At 31.6% G+C, this 22,842-nt stretch overlaps 2 protein-coding genes across 2 annotated transcripts in view; one reads left to right on the plus strand and one right to left on the minus strand.

Moving 5' to 3' along the window:
• The window catches only part of LOTGIDRAFT_131793 (hypothetical protein), a gene marked incomplete at both ends in the record, with an annotated part of 9,945 nt that extends 1,158 nt beyond the window's left edge, over positions 1-8,787 (plus strand). The window contains 10 exons of the mRNA XM_009066360.1: positions 254-355; positions 752-797; positions 1,142-1,291; positions 1,671-1,823; positions 2,399-2,574; positions 2,819-3,024; positions 3,559-3,702; positions 5,430-5,478; positions 8,016-8,186; positions 8,515-8,787. Of these exons, the coding sequence (XP_009064608.1) occupies positions 254-355; positions 752-797; positions 1,142-1,291; positions 1,671-1,823; positions 2,399-2,574; positions 2,819-3,024; positions 3,559-3,702; positions 5,430-5,478; positions 8,016-8,186; positions 8,515-8,787 (1,470 nt within the window). The remainder of the gene's footprint in view (positions 1-253; positions 356-751; positions 798-1,141; positions 1,292-1,670; positions 1,824-2,398; positions 2,575-2,818; positions 3,025-3,558; positions 3,703-5,429; positions 5,479-8,015; positions 8,187-8,514) is intronic.
• Positions 8,788-19,302: 10,515 nt separating this feature from the next.
• On the minus strand, positions 19,303-20,687 carry LOTGIDRAFT_131885 (hypothetical protein; the record flags this gene model as incomplete). The annotated part of the gene is made up of 3 exons (XM_009066361.1): positions 19,303-19,712; positions 19,926-20,072; positions 20,258-20,687. The coding sequence occupies 3 exons, from the start codon at positions 20,685-20,687 to the stop codon at positions 19,303-19,305; spliced, it is 987 nt and encodes a 328-aa protein (XP_009064609.1).
• Between the last annotated feature and the right edge of the window lie 2,155 nt (positions 20,688-22,842).

Consider the following 22,842-nt stretch of genomic DNA (forward strand, 5'->3'; position numbering starts at 1 on the left):
ACATGTAAATATCAATGCAAAAAATTCTAAAAAAATTCCTAAAGGCCAAAGGAAAGATTGTTTATAGCCTATGGGAAATGAAATGAAATGAAATGAAATGAAATGAAATGAAATGAAATGAAATGAAATGAAATGAAATGAAATGAAGTGAATGGAGTTTTACGCCCTACTCTTCTGCTTCAGCTTTTGAGAGACAACCAGATGTAAAAATCAAAAAGTAAGCTTATCACATTTAAACTAATTCATTTTCCAGAAATGGCAAGATATCGTAAGAGAAGTGAAGTTTCTACAACAACTCTATCATAAAAATGTTATAGATTATAAAGGTTGTTTTATTAAAGATCATACAGCATGGGTGAGTTAACAGAATGTTTTTGTATCAGTAATTGTAGTAATTATTATATATATGCCTATGTACGCATATGATATATTTATCAAGCAATCATTGCTTAATGAAGACGGAAGGAAAGGCCAAAGGTTGTTTTATTAAAGATCATACAGCATGGGTGAGTTAACAGAATGTTTTTGTATCAGTAATTGTAGTAATTATTATATATATGCCTATGTACGCATATGATATATTTATCAAGCAATCATTGCTTAATGAAGACGGAAGAAAGGTCGAAAGATATTTTGTTAAAGTAATTGTTTTCCATATAATTGTGTTCAGTTATTCGTTGTCCAATGACTACATGCCACTTAAGGAATTTATCAGTTTCATTATACTTTTATTGTGTTTTTTTTTTTTCAGCTTGTAATGGAATACTGTCTTGGGTCAGCTTCAGATATTTTGGAAGGTAAAAGTTGTAGATTCATATCAATGTTTTAACTATATGTTTGATGAGCTCCATGTTATCATTAACTTACGTGTAAAAAAAGAAATAATCCAGTACTCTGTATTATAAGACTGCTAAATGCTTAAATCCCTTGCTGAACTCAAATGAAAGTCTGACAATTTTTTGTCTTTAGTGATCTGTAAGCTTGAGGTGGAAGTGACAAATTCTATATTCTTCCATGCAGATTATAATGATAACAATAGTTTAATTAACATTGACATGTATGTGACTGATATTTTATTGACAGCTGTTAAATTTATTGAATTGTAGACAAACATCAAGTTTTATTCATTCTTTGTTTTCAGTACACAAGAGGCCATTAAGAGAAATAGAAATAGCAGCTATATGTCAACATGCTTTACAAGGTTTAACATATTTACATGGTTTAGGTAAAATACATCGTGATGTTAAGGCTGGCAATATACTACTTACTGAAAATGGTACTGTCAAATTAGGTAGGTCATTTCTTACATGATACTAATAATTAAAGGGATTGTAAAGAGGTTATCTGAATTTTGTATGTGTATTGGGGACATTGATATCATTTATTTGCACCATTCCAATTTCGATGGGACATCTCTGATTTCTGCAATTCCACTAAAACTAAATGTTGATGATGTCACTAATCCTGAAGTATGCTTTATCACATAAGGGCCTTCACATTTAGTGACATGATAAAACGGTAAGTTTTAGTCCAATTGCAGGAACCACGGATGTCTGATTGAAAATTGGTTATTGAATGAAACGTTGTTGATTCAACCAGTTTTCGGCAGTTTTATTTGGCCAAAATACATCACCAATGAATCAATACTTAATTTGAAATCTTCCTTTCAGCTGATTTTGGTTCTGCATCATTAGTGAGTCCAGCTAATTCATTTGTTGGTACACCATATTGGATGGCACCAGAAGTGATATTAGCTATGGATGAAGGTCAATATGATGGCAAGAGTGATATATGGTCATTAGGCATTACCTGTATAGAATTAGGTAAGTGATCAATATACAATATATCAGAAAAAGTGTTTGAAGCCTGTACTTATGTTTACTCATTTATAAAAATAAAACTTATATTGAAAGCATTCCATTACTTATAGGTTAAAGTACATCTGAGGGTTGTCTGAGTCCTGTGCCAGCGACTGGAGTTCATCTACATCCTCTGAGATGTATGATATATAAATTCCCCTGGACTGACTTGATAAGGGATTTTAATAAGAAATTTTACACCTCAACATAAGAGTGTCAGTGTCACTAGAGGTTTATAATTCGTGTTGCTGCAGAAACAGCATTGTTTTGCTAACATATCTTCAATTTACAAATTACAATTTCACATTTTGAAGCAGAATGTCCTTGAACCATGATCCTGTATATGTAAGCACCATAGTGATTGAATGAAGATAATTTGGTTTATCATGTATACAATTGAACAGTGGACAGAATCTGTATGACTTGAATTAAGACTGTATTTTTTGCGGTATATTTTAACCCAATTGCGGCCTCAGGGCATGAAAATTAAATTGAATTTTTTACTCTAAGATTTATCAAGTATTTAACTATATTTTCAGCTGAAAGAAAACCTCCATTATTTAATATGAATGCTATGAGTGCCCTGTATCATATTGCTCAGAATGATTCTCCAAGTCTTTCTGGTGGTGATTGGTCTAATGATTTCAGGAATTTTGTTGATGCGTGCCTCGCCAAATCCCCTCCAGATAGACCCTCAGCTGAGGAACTATTACATGTAAGTATCACCAAAGCTAGAGTTATTGCCCTTGCCCCAAAATCTTGATTATGCTATTACTCTCTTAGTTTTCATGTGATTTTGATGAAACTTAAAATGGATGTTTCTTTTTTACCATCCGCATGATGGAAGGGCGTAAATGGCTGTGGTCCACTACCTTTATTAAAGCAACCATTTATAACTTATGCCATTTATTTATATTTCAGCATCCATTTATAACTTATACCATCTGTTTATATTTCAGCATCCATTTATAAGCAACTCTAATCTATGTGATGTTATAAATGAATTAATCTATAGAACAAAGTCTGCTGTTAGAAAGTTAGATAATTTACAGTACAGAAGATTACAGAAGTTAATATTAAATGGTGAACATGCTGATGGTAATGAAACCAGAGATTCTGTTGATGCTGATGATGTAGTTATTGATGATACTTCTTCTCAGGTACTGTTTCTTTAATTTCTACTGGGATAGCTCAGCAAGTTACATAGAGGTTTCCCCTTCGCCAGTGATGAATTCAGAAAAGGACGACACTGAAAGAGCGTCAGATCTTCTTTTAAGTCAGACGTTTCTGGTTTTTACAGCCGCTAATGGAAAAAATGTTAATATTATACAAGGCCCATTGCGATAGTGGCATGGTAAAAGACTTAAACCACAGACATTTGATTGAAATTCAAATAGTGCATTTTCGTGCCACCAGTACATATAAGGGGTTTAGAAGAAAAAAAATCGTTGAACGTTGTCAGGTGGTGAATCAAATATTTAGACCACTACAGCCCAAAAATTGACTAAATGAGCTCTTGCATATTTGTATGAAATTTTGAGAAGAAAAACCTAGTTTATTGTGCAATACATGTAATAGTGCAAAGCAAAAAGATAAAAGAAAAATCTTTGTTCATTCTATTAATAGGTAATAATTATTCATTCTAATACTAAAAAATATTGTCATTTGTTGTATTGTAGGATGATGACCCTGATAATAGTAAATCAGGTAGTTTAACCAGTCATAACAGCAATACAGCTAGTAGTCAGAGTAGTTTAACTAGTTTTCCTGGTAATGTTAATGATATTACTAGTTTTACTCAAGTTGAAGGCAGTGTAAGTATACCATACCATGCTTGTATCTTGTAATATCTGCAAGAGCTTTTATACCTTGTTCTTGAAAACTTAACTTAAAGGGACTGTATAGAGGTTTCCTAGATTTTTAATGTTTATCAGATGTCTGTGGTACCTGCAATTCCACTAGATATATGTCTTTGATTAGTGCCATTAGTGAAGTCATCGTACACTTAGTTTTAGTGGAATCTCAGGAACCACAGACATCTGATTAAAAATTGGTGCAATGGTGTAAATTTATGATAACAGTGTCCCCGATACACATAAAAAATTTAGAAAAACTCTTTATAATCCCTTAAGGATGATTTAATTCTTCCAGTTTTTTTGATTGGTCAATCAATGGAATCGATTTTAAAATTGGTTTTATAATAATCTAATCATATAACTGCAATTTTTCAAGAATGAGGCCCCAGATTTATCCTAGCTAATGTTGAATATGAAGGCCTTTTTGAATAATTTTTCTTTTTTTGGTCAGCCCATCTATGAATTCATTTCCCTACAAAATTAAAAACAAGGCAGTATCTTCATTGCTTTAATGGTAGTTCTTCATTTAATGCTCACAAACAAGGTGACACTATCATAAAATACAGTACCCAAGAAAACAATTGGATTCAAAGTATTTTAAGAGGCATTATTTTAAAGCAATCGTGATAATCAAAACAATTTTATATATCTATAACATTTTCACAATGTCTAGGTATTGCTATTACAATACAATACCTTGACATCATTAGATACATTTCTTGTATCAAAAAGGTTTGTAAATGCAAGGATTGGATTGTACACAATGTGGTTTGCCTATGTAGTTACTAGTTGAGGAGTCTGATTGGCTGTATTTACTAGTGTATAATCCAACCATATTGCTTCATTTACAAATATCTGTGATACAAAGTGTTTGATGCATGACTCCTTATAAAATATGTTAAGTATGGTTCAAACTTCAATATCAAAACAAATTGTATTAAGCATCTATATTATAAGGTTATTGTATTGTTTCTATATAGCCACCTAATACAGTACATGTACAGTTAGAACAAATACAACAGGTATATAGTGTGGATACCCTCCCTGCATGTATGTCATATGTCTGACACTTGTCACTTTGTCAGACATTGTCAGTGTATCACTAATCTGTCAGACATTGTTATTGTTTAACACATTTGTTCAGTCAGACATTGTCAGAGTAAGCTTATCACACATTGTCTGTGAGCTACATTCTTAGTTCAGTCATCGTCACAGTATCACACATTAGACATTAGACATGTCACACATTCTGTTCAATTAGTCAGTCTGTCAGTCAGTCTGTCAGTTAGTCAGTCTGTATTTCAGACAAGTTGTACAAATTGCAATTTCTGCTTTCATGTACCAAAGTTAAGAAATCAGTTAATATTTTGTGTAGCTTTAAAATGGGAGCAGACAATTTAGGGATTTTAAACTTGAGTCAGCCCAGATTATCTTGTGTTTCTGGCTGTACCAAAAATAATATTAGATTTGAACTTTGCAGATATTTTTGTTGTATTGTTCGGAATTCTTAATCTTGATAACAGTTCACCTTGTTATGTATTAATGTTATTTTAGTTTTAACAAAAAGTGTCATTCTCACATATCCTTTGTCCACAGTCTGTTAATGTGTATTTATTGTTTTCAGTAATTTTTATGACAATAATTTCAGAGGACATACCAATTCAATTTCTATATGACTTATTTCTTAATTAAAGGGATATTATGTCTTAAAAAGGACAAAATATTTAAAACCCTCAAACTTGGTCTATGTAAAATATTCAACAGTTGAAATTACCAAGTGTCATGACTAAAGAATAGAATCTCTATATTATAGACAATATATCCATTAAACTAAGTAATTATTGAAACACGCTTAGTGTAATGGATTATTACTTAGTTTTATGGATTTATTGGATTTTAGAGAGATTCTGTTGTATAGTTTTGACACAGCTAAGTAACAGAGACTCAGTTTAAACATTTTAAATTTTTGGTCATCCTAAGAGGTAGTATATCTTTAAATTGAAACGATTACTTTGTAAAGCGGAATAATGAAATAAAGAATCTGGTATCTCCACTGATTACTTCAAATAACACTGCATGATCTAAACTTGACCACAGTGCATTATTAGTACTTTAAAGGTTTGTTTCAGCTATCTGTACTTTTCAGATTTAACTTTTCATGTTGGGTTTGTCTACAATTTAGAAAAAAAGAATGGGTTTCTAGGCTGTTCGCATACTCCTATGCAGATGTAGCAGATGATTCTTTATTATCAGGTCGTTTGCATGTACATGGAAACGTTTTTTTATTTCCATCAGTATATGTCATTTAATTGTAGACAAGCCAGATGCAAGATTTTCTTTCTGAGAGTGATACAGATAACTGGAATTGATTTTATGGATATAACAAATTACACTTTAAAAAATCATTAGGTTAATAGTATTGAATAGTTGACTAATTTATTTGTTATTTTTGTCTCCAAGGCCTGGCCCTTTTTCAACAGAACTGCCTCTTACAGTCCATATAAGTATTCCAAGGTAAAAAACTGGCTTCTCCTGACAATTTGCATGGATTCCAAGCAGTCTTAGGATTATTTTGCTAGATTTTATTTTTTTTTTACTGTATTACCCTCTCCTTCAGGTCATGGCAATCTTTTTCAGACTTTAACAAATTTTCTCCAATATCAATGATATTTACCTATTAAAATCTTTATCTTTTGAATTGTACAATTCCCTTTCTATTTTTCACTTAAATTCCCTCTGCAATTTTTGACAGACCACAAGCAAAATTATAAATTTGAGGAATTTGCCTTCAAATTTTTGTTTTGTTTTATTTTATGCCAAACATTCCCCATGAACAATCAAAAATAAGTGGTCTTCAGTGATGTGGCAAAACTTTTCCAACGGCGCCCTGCATGGTGGTATTTATCTTTAAATTGTCACAAAATGATATCTTTAGAAAAACAGACTGAAGCAAAATCATAAGATTTCATTAAAATTTTCTAACATAGTAATACATAAGAATTTAAAATCTTTTTTTGTAAGATCTTATTGCTAAATACTTAAAATGTAAGATAACCTGGTTTCCATTTTGACTTATTATTCAGTAATTCCAGTGCCACTCTCTCCATAAATGAAAAATGTGGGAAAAGCTAACTGTGGATTTTTGTAACTTTTTCTGGTTTCAGCCTCCTTTATGTTATCACTTTATTTTCAGTTTCATGCATGATTTTATTATGGCTTGGCATGTTCTATGTATATTCACCTATTTATTTTCTTCCAACTTTTTTTTGTTCCAGATATCTTTATATATATATACAAATTGTAAACCTGGCAAGAGACCTTGGCTCCATTTCACAAAAAATCTTATGAGAAGAATTTGTCTTAAAGGGATCATAAAAAGATTTCAAAGCATAAGTTTAAACCATTCCAATTTTCAATCAGACGTCTGTGGTTTTTGAAATCCTTCTAATGCTATATTTGTTACCTCTGGAAAATATAGGAAATACGACTTCCGAGATGGTATATAGCTTTGGTTACTTCAAATTTTGCTCGGAAGTCATGTTTTCTATTGGAGAACTCCAGTAGCTTAAATTATTTCGAGTTATATGATGTCATATGACATATTAATGCTGGGCAACCAATCAGAATTTTATAATGGACACATGATATAATTATTATGGGCATGCGTCTGTACCAATTTTTAAATGTGTCCGGAACAGAATCAAGTGGTAATTACAACTTTCTAGTAGGAAACTTTCAACTTCCCAGAGATAACAAATATAGCATAAGTATTTGATGACGTCACTTATCGCGAAGGGTTGAAATAAAAATTTATTTTTTGTGGACTTGCAAGGAACCCAAGACATCTGATTGAAAATTGGAATGGTGCAAATTGATGCTATCAATTATCCCCAATACAATTTTGAATTCCTTTTTACATTCCCTTTCAGTGTGGAACTTTACATTGAGAATTGAGAATTAATACACTGACAACAAAATTGATCATAAGATATTTTGTAAAACTGAGCCGTGATTTATATGAAATTGTAGAAAATGCAACTTATATGATTGCAGTGTCCATTCAGACAACACAAAATTCTGCAGTATTAGTATTCAGAAATTAGATTCCAAACATAAGATTGAAAAGTAATCTTTTCATTGATGTTGTTTGTTGATTTCAAATAATGTGTGTAGCTTAGAAAGTTCTTTAAATTAAATGTTTTCTTCTGTTTGAGCTAAGATGCTGCTCAAATAGACAAAAAGTAGTTTTTGTTTTTTTTAAAAATATGATGTATTTATCTATATGTTTGTTTATTTTCAGCCCTCAGCCAGTAGCTCTAGTTTAGATGTTAGTCCAAGTAACTTTGCTACAATACGTACAACCTCCATTGTTCATAAACAAATTAAAGAGCATGAACATTCAAATGAATTACGTGAACAGTTCACAGGTTATAAAAGATTACGGAAACAACATCAAAAAGAATTACATACAGTAAGTGTTCACAACTTTTTTTAAGCTTATTGGATTATTACTTGTGGAATCTTAGCAATAAGAGAAAAAGTGATATTTTTTGCCAGCCTTCATTAGCCCTCTTGGTGCAGAAAAGTAGGATGTTAAACTCCATTCATTTCATTTCTAATGGGACAATAAACTGAAGCATCTTTTGTTTTAGGCGGTGAATGTTATAGATCCCTCAAAAGATGAAAATTCTAAAACAGAGGGCTAATGATGCTGTCCAATATAAAACTTGGATAGGCAGAGTAAAATTTTCTATTGTTCTTATTAAGTAAACTTTTAATATTTACATATTATTTTGTAGATGGAGACTAAATTTGCAGTAGAAATGGAAGAACATAAGACAAAGTTAGATCGAGAATATGAGAATTTACGCAATAAGTTTGCTAAAGAACTGGAAAGACTGAGAATTACTCATAATCAGGAATTAGAGAAAAAGGTAATGTTACTTTTATTTAAAATTCAGATCTTCAAAATGTATCTTAAACCAAATTTTAATAGAAAACTTCCGCAGCATTGCTATTTTCTAAGTTTGTATCTTTTTCGTGACACAACAGAAGGGATAAATGCATGGTAAAGATATGTGATAAAACCCAATTTAAGATCAGACGAAACTATTATGTGCAGTTAGCAAGGCGATTATTAACAATAAGCCACCATTGTTCTAAAGTTAAGGAATAAGCTATCTAATAAAATTAGATTACAATTTCGTATTTTCTTTGTTCTTCTGATATTTTAATCTACATTGTGATCTAAATAGTTTTCTACCAAAGGCCTGTCCCAATGATGTTATTTTAAACCAATTAAAAAATGTAAAACCTGACCTGATGAAATGGTGAATTGTGAGCCAGCAAAACCCATAAAGCTGTGATATTGCTCAATTTGTGGATATCCCACAATTCATTATTTTTTTAAGATTCGGGTTTGACATGACACGCTTTGATTGGTTAAAAAAAACTACCTTTGCAACAGGCTTTTTTAAAAAAAAATTAACTAGATTGCAATGTAGACTAGAAATATCAGAAAATAAAGAAGATATAAAATTGTAATAAAAGTTTATTGACTGAGGAATAAAACCCTAGTGTGTGAAAATTATTTCATTTTGTTTTCTTTACAGCAAAAATTGACACAACTTCAAGAAAGGAAGGTAGTAAAAGAAACACAAGCTAGACAAGATAATGATAGAAAGAGTTTCTCTGATACTTTTAAACGAACATACAGATCAGATAAAGAACAATTAAAAAAGGTAAAACAAAAGATTTATTTTGACTAAAAGTATCTTGGTATCTTTGGTATTGTGTTATAGCAAATTCAAAAACTGTTTCATGATATTCAGATGAAGTCAAGAATCCAGCCCTTAACTTTAGACAATTTGTGCAGTGATTTCTTCTGGAAATCTGAAATTTATGTCATTTTCTGAGCAATGCGTATTTTTCTTACTGCATACTATGTTGGATGTTTCCAAACACTAACACAGCAGTTTTTTCATTATGTGCTTGTTGTTTTCTACATCATGTGATTGTTGTTTTCTACATCATGTGTTGCTTGATTATCTACATCATGTGTTTCTTGTTTTTCTACATCATGTGATTGTTGTTTTCTACATCATGTGTTGCTTGATTATCTACATCATGTGTTTCTTGTTTTTCTACATCATGTGTTTCTTGTTTTCTACATCATGTGTTTCTTGTTTTCTACATCATGTATTTCTGGTTTTCAACATCATGTGTTGCTTGATTATCTACATCATGTGTTTCTTGTTTTTCTACATCATGTGTTTCTTGTTTTCTACATCATGTGTTTCTTGTTTTCTACATCATGTGTTTCTTGTTTTCTACATCATGTATTTCTGGTTTTCTACATCATGTATTTTTTGTTTTCTACATCATGTATTTCTTGTTTTTTACATCATGTATTTCTTATTTTCTACATCATGTGTTTCTTGTTTTCTAAATCATGTGTTTCTTGTTTTCTACATCATGTGCTTGTTGTTTTCTACATCATGTGATTGTTTTTTTTCTACCCTATGTGTTTGTTTTTCCAGGATCATGACTCTAAGAGTACGCCTAAAAAAGAGAAAGAAGATGCTGTTAAAACCTATAAGGAGGTGACGTTACGTAAATTAAAAAATGAAGAATTCAGACTTCAGAAGGAACATGAGGACAAGATGCAATTTGAAATCAGGAAATTTAAACGCCAGAAGTTAATACAACATCATATTTTAGAACAGACATTATTACGTGAGGTATATGAATTTATTAAATTTCAGCTAAATATTTCAGTACAAGGCTAGCTTGAAACAGTAATTTGCTGCTTTAAGGGTTTGATGAAAGCTTTGTTGAATTTCCGAATATGGGAGTATTTTAATAAAACGACAAGTCGACAGAAAAAAATAAATCACACGATAAGAAGCAAACAGTAGGTAAAAAGTCGATAAAATTAGAGTTAATGTATCTACATTTTGGGACTAATCCCAATAAGCGAAAAAAGCAAGAAAGGTGCTAGCTCTATGACGAACAACACTAAACTGAAAAAAATGTAACATTCAGCTTAGTTTAGTAGATGAAAGAAAATGATTTTTCAATTTGGGAGATCTGTTTTTTTAGACATCAAAGACAAGCCTTTTCCCACACCTTAGATCTTTTTTCATAAGTGAGGTTTTGTTGTTTAAAACAAATAGCTTATAGTGAGCATAATTCATTGATATTTGTATGAAAATCTTCATGGCATGTGGTGCCATAGTGTTCCCAGCTAAAAACATACTTACGCTGTTGCATTATTTTAGAATCACATAGAATATCATTATGATCCCTGCACTGAAGGCTCTTTTCCCATAAAATTAATGAGAACCTTGTTACAAGAACAACCTGATAAAGAGAATTTATTTATTTCCAGGAACTATGTCAGAGAAAAGCTCAGTTAGAATATGAACATAGTATGTTAGTCAGGCATCATGAATCCACTCAAGATTTAGAATATAAACACTTGGCAGCACTACAAAAATTACGTGATGAACAATTAAAAAAACAACATGAAATGGAACGAGAAAATCAGAAAGAGTATAATGCCAGAGTGGAGTCTGATTTAAAGAAAAAACATTCATTAGAAGTCAAACAGCAACCTCGCAGTTTACGGGTATGTTTTTTAGAATCTCCTCTTATTAAAGAGACAGGTGTGCCGTTTTGGGGGTTGAATTTAGTCTTAATACATGAAAATAGTCATCAGAAGTACTAGAAATGTAGGAAAATCACATAATTCCTGTAAAAATACTTCAAACTAGGAATTTTACTCAAATTTTGATGGTGAGCCATGAACACTATTACTGTTAGGTCAGCTAAAAAATTCCTGTTCCAAAATATGATTGGTCAAAAAAAATGGCCAACCTGTCACTTTAAGCTAGATTACATTTATGCTCTTTTGCTACAAATATTCTTATGGTCAAAGCATACCATGAGTTCTTTGCAATTACATTCAAGATGATAATCTCCATGCTGTGGAATATTCTCTTTGCAAATTTTAATGCATTGATTACTTTGTTCATACATAAATCTCACTCCTGATTAATGAGTTCTCATGCTCTGCTCTTTGGTTACAAACATATGCTGGTAATATGAGCTGAGTTCTTGTAAATTATATTAATATTTGAGATGATGGATTTCATTCTCTCTTGTTCGATGATTTTTCTTATTCACATGCGTTAATTCCAAAAATAAGAAATTTGACTGCCATTTTCAAAGCAACTTTCCTGATAGGAATTGTTTCTCGAAATCCATATAAGCAGCCTGAGATAAGCTCTTGTGAAGTTCACTGAATAGTAAAAGTTGATGTCCAAACTAGTTACCCTGATGATTATATGTTATGTGCAAATTTACTATTATTTGTGTGCCTTATGGAGGTTCCTATTTGAACAGACTGTTATTATGAATCTTTATTGCTTATTATTTTTAGCAAAAAGAAATACAGATACGTAAACAATTCAATGAAGCAGTTAAAACTCAACAGAGACAATATAAAGCCTTAAAAGAACATATATTACATAATACACCTAAAAATGAACAGAAAACAGTAGTGAAAAAACTGAAGGATGAACAGATGAGAAAATTAGCATTACTTGGTGAACAGTATGAACAAAGTATAGCTGAAATGTTACAGCAACAAAATGTAAGTTTTATATAAGTAATGGGTTCTAGACTCAAGGTAGTTAAGGTGATTTGAATATTTAGATCATGTACAAACATGAGCGGTTACGGTTGTATAAATGCTCAAGGCAAGGTGTCAATTGATGTAATAAATTAATACTAAAATATGAAATCTTTTTAGTTTTATCACACACTACGTTTCAACAAACTAAGGAGTAGTATACCATAAAATTGTGTCCGTTATTTAATGTGATCTCTACCCCTAAATGTCGCTAAAGGATTAAATATTTAATAGGCAATTTCCTTTTTTGGAAGTAATATGGCCTAGATTCTTTGTTGTTATTCTTTAGATTCTGTGTACCCTTTCTTTGCATTTTGACACGACTTGGTAATAAAGGGTCAATCCTTAAGCAAAGGTATGAATTGTTGACACAGTTGATAGATGTCTGAATCACTTGAGTATTATATAACAATACTTGCAATATTTGGATTGATATATTGCATTTTCAGATACCTCCTGGGGTATTTGTTGGTACCCTTAGGGAGGTTGAGCACCAGGGTAGAATCCTTTTTCAAATTGATAAATTGACCAAATATTTTACAGGTACGATTGGATGAAGCTCAGTTAGCTGAAGCTAATGAATTAAAACAAAGATTACAGAAAGAATTAGAGCTATTAATGGCTTATCAGAGTAAATTAAAGATGCAAGCTGAAGCTCAACATCAAAAAGAACGCAAGCAATTAGAGGAGAAGGTATCATTAAGACGTGCATTATTAGAGCAAAAGGTAAATATGTTGTGGGTTCTGACATAGAAAAGCTTCTAGTTGTTCGGGTTGTACAATAAACCAAGGCCCTATGTGCTGCAGGCTGTGCATGTTAAAGACCAAAGACCCCTCTATAGCTGGAGATCAAAAAAGAGTAGGCTTATGCTGGTGTCCGGGTAAAATTTCCCTCATGACATAATGCATGGAGTAGTTTATCCTCATTAGCCAAAACAGGTGCTGAAAAAGAAGGATGTAAAGTGTCATTACTTTCTGTATACCAAAAAGTAACTTAACAGCAAGATCTACAACTCCTATTGAATTTTGGTTATCTCCCTTTGGTTACTTCATCGCATGTCTGATTTGTTATCAATTTCATTTTCCATCTGCTAAATCTTTTATTTCAGATGGATGATGAAAGAATGATTTTCGAGAAAGAAGAAACGGAACGAAGACGTCATCAATTACAAAAACAAGATCGTGAATTACGAGACTTTGATATTGAAACTGCAGGCAAGGGGTTAAATGTGTTAGAAATAACAGAGGCATCAACACGTGATGATGATGATAGAAACAGTGTGCGAGGCAGCATGTTAAGTTTAAGTGGGAGCTCTAGTACCAGTTCTTTCTCCTCACAAACTCCATTATAACTATAGCTAACTTTATTTTAGCAATTTCCAATTTAGTTTAACAAACAGACAAACCCAAACATTACCTACTGTTAAAATCAGATAATGTAGATTGATGGAAGCTGCTTAGTAATGATAGGTACAGCTTCAGATTATCAGTTAGTTTACAGCTGGATAAGTGTCTGTTACAGTCCATGTTGCTCACCTGAATACGGAGCTGTGAAGATTTGGAGTAAAACAGTACCGGTGTTCAAACAGATCTTCCAACTGATATATAGGGTTCCACAACCCACCGTGTGTGTATTAACACCTTTTCTCAATATTAAACATTAGGTGAACACTGTTTTCATGTGATAGCCCTAGCCCCAGCAATTGACAATAACACAGTTATATGTGGAGTGATATGTTTGAAAGGAAAGTTCAGAGTTTGTTCATTACGATGTTCTAGACAGCTGTAAGTGTAAAACCATGAGACCAAGTAACAAAGTTTTGAAGATAAGGGGGGCACTCAATTGGTAAGTTCAGCATGTTCACAATTCATGGAATCAACTGGATGTTCAATGTACAAATGTACAAGTTCAGGGTTCAGCATGTGTTCCTCTTATTTCATGTGGACAGAATTCAAAATGGTGAGGCGAGGATTAGGATGGAAAAGTTTGGATATGATATATCCAGTTACTTACTGTTTGATTGAGGCCAGAAATGAATAGTAAGAACCTGTTCAGAACACACCAATCGAGTGCCACCTTTGGTTGACAAAAGGTTTGATGAACTACAAGACACAGTTTTGAAGACTATCTTATGCAATCTCTGTGAAGAATTAATTCAAACTTTGATTGAATCAAAAATCTTCAAAATGGACGAGTGTGTATTGGATCAAGTTCTTTCTAAGTTGAAACAGACAGGATTCAAGAAAGTAAAACAAAAACAAACTGAATATTTCCCAGAAACATTTTTTGTCAATCCTTAAAGTTTATTATTATTATTTGATATTATTATTGGTTTTTTAGACTGGTTTATTTGCCAACCATTATGGCTCATCACCATTATTTTGATTTATCTTGCTTATCACATAACTCTCAATATTGGCTTTTCATAACTTATGTTACTTATATTTATTATCATTGATTGATATGTATTAGCTTTGTAAGTCAATTAGAACTTGCTCTGTTATCAGGAAGCACAAAATATATTTGAAACACAGAAACTTTTAAGATTTTGTGTAGAAAAGTTAAAAATCTGTAGCCATGAGGTAGACAAGAGTATAATTTCAAAAGAGACTTTTGTAGGAACATATACATTTACCTTCCTATGTCTGTGGTTCCTGTATTTCCTGAAAAATTTTGCTAGATTTGGCAATAGACCATTTTGTTTGAATAATATTTGCAATCAGGAAAAGTTTTAGTCTCTGTGTGTCCCTATGTGTCCCTGATACACACACACACAAAAAAAAGCTTTTACATGAATTCAAATTTGATCCTTTGAAACTAAGTTCATACCGAAATGGGGAGCATCAAACTAATGAATTCAGAAAAAAATAATAGAATTATGTACAAATTTTGTGTTTCTTCATAACGCTGCAAGTAACATAAGAATTTTCATCTCTGAGGCTGATTTCACAAACTTTAAAATGTATCTTCCTAGACTTTTGCTTAAAATCATAGGCTTACTTCCTTTGTTATTTACTTCGATATCTTTGTATGCTTTCTATAGAATATTTAATATCAAATTGATCCCATTACCAATCAGATATTCACCAGTTTCATAATATTCAGTATTAAAAATAATTCATAATAGGAATGGTGATTGGAAATGACTTGAAGTGGCTATTTGATTTCGGTATTTGTTTAATGAGCCTGTAGGTGAAGTAAATTTCATTGATGGGTGAGTTATATGAATAGCGATATTCTATCACATGACAAATTCTGTTTATCATTTGCAGAGTTAGCAAAACAGGAAATCTGTCACTAATTGCTATATGATATCAGTCTTTATCTAATGAGTCTGTAGGCGAAGTTATTATTATTAATGAAGAACATTTATTACCTCAAATATCATTTCTGATTCTTACTATATTATTTGTATTAGAGTTACAGGAACTAATTTAAATTTTAATAAAATTACATTCTCCGTCAGTTTCAGCAGTAGAAAAAAAATATTGATTATGTAAAAGGAATTATAAAGGGCTTTCTTTAAATGTCTATCAAGGGCATCAATTTGCACCATTTCAATTACAATCAGAAGTCTGAGGTTCCTGAAATTCTAAATAAAAATATTTGATGACGTCACTAATTGCAAAATATGCTTCACAGGCCCCTTGGGAGTCATGACATCATAAAAACACTTAGTTTAAGTCAAATTGCAGGAATCTCAGGAATGTTGCTAATTGATGCTCTCAAGTCTCCGAGCAACACATAAAAAATTGAGAAAACCTCTTTACAATCTCTTTAAGAAACACTTGAAGACTGAATTTTAAACAAAATAATTAGAGTGAAAATTAAACAAGAATGGGTCAATGCTAGCATTACTAATTTTGCTTCAAGTGGTATGGTATTGTACTAGTAAAGATAGGTACTGGCCTTATGTCAAGCACAATGTAACATTATGCATGGGAAGTGTTTTTCTGTTGGTTTGATAAAGTGCCTTGAGTATATTGCAGTGAATATGTTTGAGTTGATATTGTATGTCTGAATATAGAAAGCTCATTTGATACAGGGATACTGTTTCAGATTATTTTGTAAATAGATAAAGACAAATTAATTTTAGTTATTCACTAAACAAATGATAACTTTTGTATGTGGTCCTCAAGAGTAATCTAATGATCAAAATTAATGATTTGTTAAATATGAGAAGTATAACATCAATTTATAGTAGTATGATTTTGTGATAGAACTGAATTGTTGTCTAATGCAATACTAAATGCTGTAAGATACTAGATTTTTTGATGTTCATTGTACAACACTAGAAAAATGATTATCTAATACAATGTACATGGCCTCTAGGAGCTTGTATTTGAAAAAGAAAACATTTGGCTAGTTTCCATTGAAATCAAACGAGTTCATTGTCAATATTCATGAAGTCCTTAGATAAAGTTTCCATACACTGTAATACTTAGAGAATATGAAGTCAAGGTCAACTGTGAGGTAACATGTTAGAATGATAATATTTATCTCAGTGTTATTAACTTACTTAAGATTGGTCAAATGAAATATAAGGTAATATATCATGGGTGGTCGCTTGAAACCTAGCATGACAATATGTGAGATTTCTTTTTGTGAAAGAAGCAAAATAAACTATATGTAAAAATTATTTTTATTATTTTTTTTACTGCTATAAGATACATGGTTTTCATTTTCCAAGCAAAAAAGCAAAAACCTTGAAACCTAGCAAGACAATACGTGAGGTGAAATTCCTTTTTGTGAAAGAATCAAAAAAAAACTATTTGTAAAAATTATTTTTATTATTTTTTTTACTTCTATAAGATACATGGTTTTCATTTTCCGCCTATTTAATTGGTAGTTGTGAGGTTATGTACAATCTAGCTAAGAATAAGAGGTTTTGATCTCAAGATCCATGCTTTTACGAGCTTTCAAACGGTACCAAAAAGTCAAGTTGACCAAATATGGCATATACGAGGTTTCAAGCGGTCACCCACAATATGATCAAAAAGTATACAATATTCAATCAGAATCTTAAACAACTAATGAAATAAAGTGGGTATACAGTGGCATAATTTGGGATAAAAAGTCCTTTTCTTCCACCTTGCCCCTATTGTTATTTTATTATTATTATTACTTTATCATTTTGATGCCCCATAATATTATTATTTATTGCTTTATGGTCATCTTAGTATGAAATAATAGAGTCAAGGTGGACATTAGATAGACACAGTGTCATCATTCAATTATCTTATGAAAGAAACAAGCAGCATCATGAGATTAGTCCTTGTTACTGATTTAGACAAACATCTTATGAATAATACATGGTTCCTTCTGACTCTCTAAAGTTTATTGCTGGACACTTGCTAAAGATGTAAAATGCATTTAATGCATATAAAATTTTAACTTCCCAAAATTGGCCAATATGACTATGTGTAAAACAGAATCGCTAGCCAATAATTCATAAAACAATGTAATTATTGATAAACGCTTACAAGCTACTTAGGTTTTATTAATTCAAATATTAGAGGGATTCTGTTGTGTATTTATGATACTAGGTATAGATGAACATATACTCTTATTGGCCAAGTTTGAAAATCTTAATTTTATGTGCATTCTCAGTGGTAGTATTCCTTTAAATCCTTTGGAAGAATAATGTGCAAGTCATTTTTGTGAATTTTTCATATAAATATATCAGAGAATTGCCAATGTATATTGAAAAATAGGGCAAATTTTATGGTATATACAACTTCTTGGAATTTTATAGACTATTAAGAAGGTGGTTTTGTCAAAACAATTTGACAATTTTGCAATGAGTGAATTCTGCATAAGATTATTGAAGTCTGGCACCTTGTCTGTTTGATTTGTATGTACTTATTTCTGATTACATCACATTATTTATTACCTCTATCTATATATAGCTTGTTAAGAAACAGTGGTCAACTATTTGGTCCAGCTGATAGTCACCCTTTAGACCAAATTGATAAATTTCCCCATGCTTATTTTTTATACAGTGAGGAAATTTTACTGTTTATTATCAATTGTACATTCAAAACGGCGTTTTGTATTAAAACCTGCATATAAAGTGTATTATATTATATTGAAAGTGTTCAGTAGTATTTGCAAACTGGACTTGTATATTTTGTTTTCCGTGTATAATAGCCAAAGGAAAGAAAGATTTGTTGCTATATTATAAAACAACACTGTAGATTAGCTATTTAACTGGGAGATTATGTATTTTCAAATATGTAAAATAAATCTGAAAATTTGACATCTTCATTGTGGATTCACTATTTAGGGGTTTTCAATCTGCGTGTAATTGCCTCCAAGGGTCTAATTTTTAGATTTTAGAGGGACTTTCTAGTCTAGCATAAAGTTTTAGACACTTACAATTATGTCGTTTGATAAAGACTTAAAGAAAAACTTATAAGAAGATTTCGAAATCGTTAGAATTGATAAGGACCCAGGGGGTAATGCAATCGATAAAGGATCCTGAAAAGGGCAATAGAGAGAAAATGGTTGCATCTAATCACTTTGTCTTGATATTCACATATCGCAAATTCTGCTTTTGTTAAACACCAGGATAATGTAAATATTATAAAGACAAGACTCAGTTTTAGCGGAAAGTTTTTGTCTGAAAGCCTGTCAAACATTTTCGTTTTCATATAGATTTCAGAGGAAATAAGCTCTTCTATGAACTCCCCGAGACTACTATGGCGAAAGCTCGTAGTATTTGTAACAAAAAACATCAATCTTAATATCGTACTTAATTTGACACTAAGTCGGGGTATTGGCACTTAATGTATTGTTACTGATTTCACTATGATTAGCTCCATGTCCGCATTTTCCTTGGTTTTTTTGCTTTTTGCTTGTACAATTCAGTTTTCCCTCATATTATGCTCTTTATGATATATCTTTCACAAGTTCTTCTTTGAACAGTCCAATTCTATGTGCAAGTCGTCGACATTTCAACCGGACTTCTTCTTGCATCAAATGAAAGCACATGGCCATGATTGCCATGCCAAATAGCAAATATGCAGAACAAATAATATTCTTTTCATGATTCGCCCACGAATCGGCGTCTGTTCCCGGAACGAAGTCACCAAATCCGATAGTACTGAGGGTAATGAAACAGAAATATGATCCTATCAGAATATCCCATTCTTTTTCCCAAAGTCCAAACATGATAGCCCCACCTATTATATAACCAATTAAAATAAGGAAGGTCAAAGTCACTGGTACTCGAACTTGTTCTTCAACAGCTGGTTCATTTGCTTCTTTCTGGTCTTCGTTAGATGAGGATTTTGATGAACCTATTCTGCTGGATGCTTTCCTCACAAGAGGTTCGTGTCCTTTTGCTGGAGTTTCTTCAATTTTGTTCCCATCACTAGTAACCAATTCGGGTTTCCCATTACTCGTCCTTAAATGCAGTCCACGCTTTTTAGCAACTTCTTTCAAATATTTTAGACGCCTAGAATGGTTGAGTCGTTTTCTACAAACTTTATACTGCTCTATCACCTTGATACACGTATATTTATAAAATAACCTTACGATTGAGCTCAGCAGGGTTCCAATGTTGCGGAGACATAGTAATGTCAATGGTATGCCAAATAAAGCATACAGGATAGTGACGATTCTACCCCAACCCGTCTTCGGCGCAATGTGCCCATAGCCTGAAACAAAATTTCAAAATTAATATCGATATGAATATTTGGTGGTGCATTGACATGTGTTATTTAAAATAAGCAACGTCGTGCAGAAAATGGATCGTCCATTTCACCACTATTCCTAAATACGGAAAACACTTTAGCCCCCTTCATTCAGCAGATCGCAGCCGTTTCAAGGAACCGAGACTTACCGATAGTTGTAATAACCGTAACAGCATATAAAAGTGCTCCTGGGAAAGACCACTGCAGTTCATCTTCAACTTCTTTTCCATCCCATCCTTCATTATTGGTAAGGCTGAACATTTCGTCTTGAAATTTAACCAGAAGTTCTTCTGCTTCAACCATCCATAATGTTTCATTAGTGGTAATGTTGACATCTTCTGATAACTTCAACAACTTTTGATTGAGACGTTCTCTTGCAACTACTGCTCTTTGTCTAAGTAATATTTCATGAGGCGCTTCGATATGTTGGAAGATCATACCTCCGACAATTCCGTAACCAGCTACAGCAACCGTTAGACCTACATGGGACAAGAGAAACGTCAAGAACTTCTTTATACCCTTTATGATCAGTACCTTGACTCTGTGGATTCTTTCAATTGTTTGTTTACTAAGTGCCATTTTTGTTGATTTCTGGAAAAAAGGTATCACATGACAGATATGCAAAGGTTAGATAATTATGAAGTTGACGAGACGGCCCCTAGCCTCAGGAAAAATATTATCAGGCATTAAACTGACTTACAGAGGGATAACAGAATGACGGAGAGCATAAGTTGTTGGCAAGATTTTTGAACTGGGTTCATTAGATATTTTAAACATATTATGATAGTTAATTTGATGAAAATGACAAGCAAATACCCAAATATATTCAATAAGTAAACAAATAAGCAGATATTCTTAACAATTTCGAGAAATTTCAAACATACCTGCTTTATGTTATCCAAACTGAATTATAATGGCAAGAAATGTCATATTTGAGCTAAACTAATTTCATTATTATCATTATGATTTAATACCAGAACATGGATACAGAATATATAATATAATGTTAAGCAAATGTCAAAATGATAATGCCAGCTACAATACATATTTTTAATCAGCGAATCTCATGTAGTGTAATCAATTTAGTGTTTTCTTATCATAAAACGGAAATGACTGCACACAACCCACCTGGTATACTTTGTTCTTGATTGGATTATTAAAATGTTTTGTTAAAGACTAACGAGGTACTGGGGTGTCTGAAAGAAACAACGGACATGCAATTATAAAATATAAACTGTTTTTTTTTCAATATATTGATCAATATTTCAGTAATTTCTTGAATATTTCACACAATATTTCTATAATAATTTACAGTGGCCTATATATCTGAGATATATTGAACCATATTATTGGGATATTTTAGCCTACATCATGTTCTCTGAGGTATTTCACACTATTTTTGTAGGATATTACACACTACATTTCTTACTATATTTTAACACAATTTGGCTGGAATATTTCACACTATATTTCTTGGATATTTCACACAAGTTGGCTGGAATATTTTCACATTTTATTTCTTGGATATTTCACACGATATTTCTGAGATATTTCACATTATATTTCTTGGATATTTCACACTATATTTCTTGGATATTTCACACGATATTTCTGAGATATTTCACACAACTTGACCGGAATATTTGACACTATATTTCTTGAATATTTCACACACTTTGGCAGGAATAATCCACACTATATTTCTGAGATATTTCACACAATTTGGCTGGAATATTTCACACTACATTTCATGGATATTTCACACAATTTTGCTGGAATATTTAACACAATTTAGCGGGTATTTCACACACTTTGGCTGGAATATTTAACACAATTTAGCGAGAATATTTCACACTTTATTTCTTGAATATTTTTACACTATATTGCTGGAATATTTCACATTATATTTCTGAGATATTTCACACATTTTGGCTGGAATATTTCACACTATATTTCTTGGATAGTTAACACACTTTGACTGGAATATTTCGCACTATGTTTCTTGGATATTTCACACAATTTGGCGGGAATATTTCACACTTTATTTCTTGAATATTTTTACACTATATTGCTGAAATATTTCACACTATATTTCTTGGATATGTCACACAATTTGACTGGAATATTTCACACTATATTTCTTGGATAGTTAACACACTTTGGCTGGAATATTTCACACTATGTTTCTTGGATATTTCACACAATTTGGCGGGAGTATTTCACACTTTATTTCTTGAATATTTTTACACTATATTGCTGGAATATTTCACACTATATTTCTTGGATATTTTTACACGATATTTCTGAGATATTTCACACTATATTTCTAGAATATCTTATATCATATTTCTAAAATATCTTATATTATATTTCTTGAATATTTTATATTATATTTCTTGAATATTTTATATTATATTTCTTGAATATTTTATATTATATTTCTTAGGTATATTTCATTATATTTCCGAGATATTTTTCACTTTATTTTTGAACATTTATTTCTGAGATATTTCACATAATATTTCTTGAATATTTTGAATTATATTCCTGAGATATTGTCACCTTTTTCCCAGATATTACACTATATTTCTGAGATATTTTCACACTATACTTAAGGGAATATTTCACACCATTTCTGAAATATATCAATTCTGGAATATGTTACTCTGGAATATTTTAGAAAATATAGGTTTTGGTGTCCGACATGCCTTCGTCAGATATTAATCTTGCTTGG

The sequence above is a fragment of the Lottia gigantea genome, assembly GCF_000327385.1.
Source record: "Lottia gigantea unplaced genomic scaffold LOTGIsca_76, whole genome shotgun sequence".
NCBI lineage: Eukaryota > Metazoa > Mollusca > Gastropoda > Lottiidae > Lottia > Lottia gigantea.